At 30.3% G+C, this 3453-nt stretch overlaps 1 protein-coding gene across 1 annotated transcript; it reads right to left on the bottom strand.

The window, feature by feature from the left end:
* Positions 1-207: 207 nt before the first annotated feature.
* Positions 208-3195, bottom strand: LOC145612485 (NEP1-interacting protein-like 1). The gene is made up of 5 exons (XM_081667847.1): positions 2964-3195; positions 2408-2559; positions 1287-1370; positions 922-1101; positions 208-402 (listed from the first exon to the last, which is right to left on the bottom strand). The coding sequence occupies exons 1-5, from the start codon at positions 3133-3135 to the stop codon at positions 235-237; spliced, it is 756 nt and encodes a 251-aa protein (XP_081523973.1). The 5' UTR covers positions 3136-3195; the 3' UTR covers positions 208-234.
* Positions 3196-3453: the final 258 nt, after the last annotated feature.

The following is a 3453-nucleotide window of genomic DNA, read 5'->3' as shown; positions in this document are numbered from 1 at the left end:
GTAGCGTATATATCATAACCGTTTTTATTTTTCTTTCTTTTGTTACAACAATACAACATCTAACAGATTCCTCTGAAGCTCTCACAGTTGATATGCATTTCAGGAAAATAAGGCATAAATAAAATGAAGGATGGTTGTTGGTGGTTAAACTTTTCACATCAACTCATTTCCACAATTAGCAAAGTACCCTATCATCCCAATTTTTTTACATCTTCATATTCCTTAAACAATTAGTTAGCTTTGTACTACATTTCTGCACCCCGAATTTTGAGTAGAATCAACAACATTTTTTCTACAAACAGGACATGATGTACTTCGTACTAGCCATTCGTCTATGCACATCATATGAAACAAATGTTGACAATTTGGTAGCTTTCTTGCTCTTTCGCCTTCCTCAAGATCCTAATTTCGGGGGAAAAAAAAAAAAAAAAAAAAAAACAAGGACAACAATAAGCGAAATACAAAAAAAAAAAAAAAAAAAAAAAAAAAAAAAAAAAAAAAAAAAAAAAAAAATTAAAAAAATTACAATCTTTAATTTCGTTCCAAATTGGCAAACCATTGTTTTGAGCAAAATAACCAATTCAAGTAAACAAGTCGTATTCATGTTTTGATGTCGTAATAGTTATTTAGTTGCACAAGGTCTTAAAAGACTATGTTTCTATAATTTATACTTCATATATTTTACATGATGAGTAGTGCTAAATTGTTAATCAATGATGCCAACAAAAGTGAAGTGTCTCTTAGTGACTAGTGTATTTGTTTAAGCATATTCACGTTGTATTTTAATGAGTGACTAAGGCCGTATTATTGATCATGATGTTGTACTGTGTCATAAATTGTCAGCTCTACTTATTAACGGAAAGTACTTCGTAACTAATAACGTATTTTGCATTAATAATGATAAAGAAAAGCAATAATTACCTGTAAACAAATGGTGCAACAAACATCATTATGTGAAATTGGAAGAGAAGAATTCGATGAATTGCTATGGAAATTGATCACAGGGAGCTTCTTGATCTGCTCAGGGAACAACCCTCGAATTTCAACGATGTTATATAAATCCGATCCTTCTTCATTCCCAAATCCCTCGTTCATACTTGTCTGGATTAAAGTAAATTCATAAGTGATCGAGCCAAATTGAATCCATATGGATTCATCGTATATAACTATATATTATACCATTATGTATATATTTGTTCTTAAAAAATAGATGTGACAATTATATTATTGAAGTGATTATATATTTGTTACTCGAACTCTTCATTTTATATTATTATTAAACTTACTTGCCACTGATAAGCCTTAAGAACTGCAGGGCTGACCAATTCCCTAAAGGCCTTGCCATTAAATATGCATCCAAAAAGAGCACCCTGATTGTAACAAAATTGATTTAAAACAAAATAAAATTAGGTGATTAATTGTACAAAAAAATACAGCAATTTAAAGTCCTTAATATGGTAGCTTAATTTGGTAAGGTTATTCTGATATGTAAAGCCTTGCCTTAATTTTCATCCTCCAAACTATACCTACTTTTGGGGCCCAATCAAATTCAAGAAAAATATCATAGGATAGTCCCACATCCTATTATGGGCAAGTAATTTAATAATTTTTGTGTAAGAGGAATAAATTCAAGTTTATACGATAAAGCTATATATTGTAAAAAAAAAATATTAAAAAAAATAGATGGGTCCAGCTTTTATGAGTTTTATCTTTACTAAATTGAAATCTATGATCTAGATTCGCCAATTCGATGCATCTATATATTACACTCGTAAGGATGGTTGATGTACATATCTCATATCTCAAATAGACGTGACCATTTTGAGTAACACTATGAGGAGATATTTTTAGTACGCTCTATAAGACTATAATGATAGAAGATATTTTGAGAGGATTAAAAGGGAAACTTGTTGAGATGAGTTACTTTCTCATTATTCTGTGTTAAAAAAGTAAATCCAAAAAAAACCCCTATTTTACAAGTTCATTATACTAGAGAATTGAATTTATGATGTCTAATTTCTTAATCAATTATGTGTGTAAATCATTATCAAACTTTATGCTGATTACATGTCAGAATATATAATCATGGTAAGTACTATATAAATATTGTGATGAACATATACAAGTTGCTTACATAGTTACATGATGTGTAGGGTTTAATTGGTCTATAAAAATCAATGCACAACTATATGGTCCATTGTATTAAAGCAAAATTGACTCGATCATATGGACCTCATCTCTTGGAAAATAATATGGACATGAATTTTTCTATGTACTATGGATTTTGTCATAGAAAATGCCACTCTTTTGTGAACCCACTTCTTTCATAACGTCAACAACATCATGATTGAACAATAGGCTTTACCAATTAAGCTAGCTGATTATCCGTGTAATTAGTAATGCATACCTTGAACGGAAAATGACCATTGTGGAGTGAATCAAGCAACTCAAGGGCAACAATGGCACCTGACATGACCCCAATTGCGGCACCTCTACATAACCCTGACTCGGTTGTTTGCCCTTTTATGGCTCCTGCAATGCCTCCTATTATCACCCCTCCTGCCAAAATATTTCCAAGCATAAAATTATAAAAAGGGGAAAAAAACCTAACAATTGTATGATCATAATTTTTGTTTTTGTATAGGTACATGTCACATAAAAAAAAATGGATTTTCAAAATTAGTCTATTTTCAAAATTAGTCTATTTCGAATTTACTAATGTTCTTTAAAAGCGCGTTTTCTTAAACTTAAGTATTAAGAAAGAGCAATTATGAGACTATGCAATTCATCTAATTTATAACACGTACCCATCAAAGATGTATGTTCAAAGGGTCACCACCGTGGGGTTTAATAAAATAAAGAACATATCTATATAATTAGTAAAAGGTTGAAGTTTAATACATCTTAAACACAAATATATATGTAAGAAAATGAGAATTAATATTAATAATAAACAAACTTACCAAATGCAAATATGATGGTGGCAATGGCCAAAGCAACATTTTTCAACAAATTGAAAGCAAAATGATGAAACCCAAATTCTCTAATATGAATACATTCCAACAAATGAATAAACTTTCTACAAAGATAATTAAATTGTAATGAACAATTAGAACTTATTCTATGAACATCCATTATAATTGAGAGTTTTAATTTGAAGTAAAAATATCTTGGAAATATATGGAAAAAAAGGGCTTGGAAAGGTGTGAAATTGAGGGAGAATGAGTAATATTGGAAAGAGAACTAAAGAGCGAGGATTTAAATGGGGCTTGAAACTTAGAAAATGCATTTAAGAGGGTGTGGACTACTTGCTCTTCCCTCTGCACATATATGCATGGATGGAAGAAGTGCAATTAATGTACTGGTGTAGTGGTGTAACCAAATAATTTTACCTACTTTAAAACAATGAAAATGATATACGCTATATTCTTAAGGGCTGCATATAAGAAATTA

Source organism: Chenopodium album, chromosome 24 (assembly GCF_948465745.1).
Source record: "Chenopodium album chromosome 24, dcCheAlbu1.1, whole genome shotgun sequence".
Classification (NCBI taxonomy): domain Eukaryota; kingdom Viridiplantae; phylum Streptophyta; class Magnoliopsida; order Caryophyllales; family Amaranthaceae; genus Chenopodium; species Chenopodium album.
This window is presented reverse-complemented; position numbering and strand designations above follow the sequence as displayed.

Excerpts from the sequence above, each read along its gene's own strand:
- LOC145612485 (XM_081667847.1), bottom strand. The coding sequence starts at position 3,135 with ATGGATGTTCATAGAATAAGTTCTAATTGTTCATTACAATTTAATTAT. Across the intron at positions 2,560-2,963 it reads CACCATCATATTTGCATTTG|GAGGGGTGATAATAGGAGGC; the intron begins GTAAGTTTGTTT and ends ATATTTTGGCAG. Across the intron at positions 403-921 it reads GTTGCACCATTTGTTTACAG|GATCTTGAGGAAGGCGAAAG; the intron begins GTAATTATTGCT and ends CCCCGAAATTAG.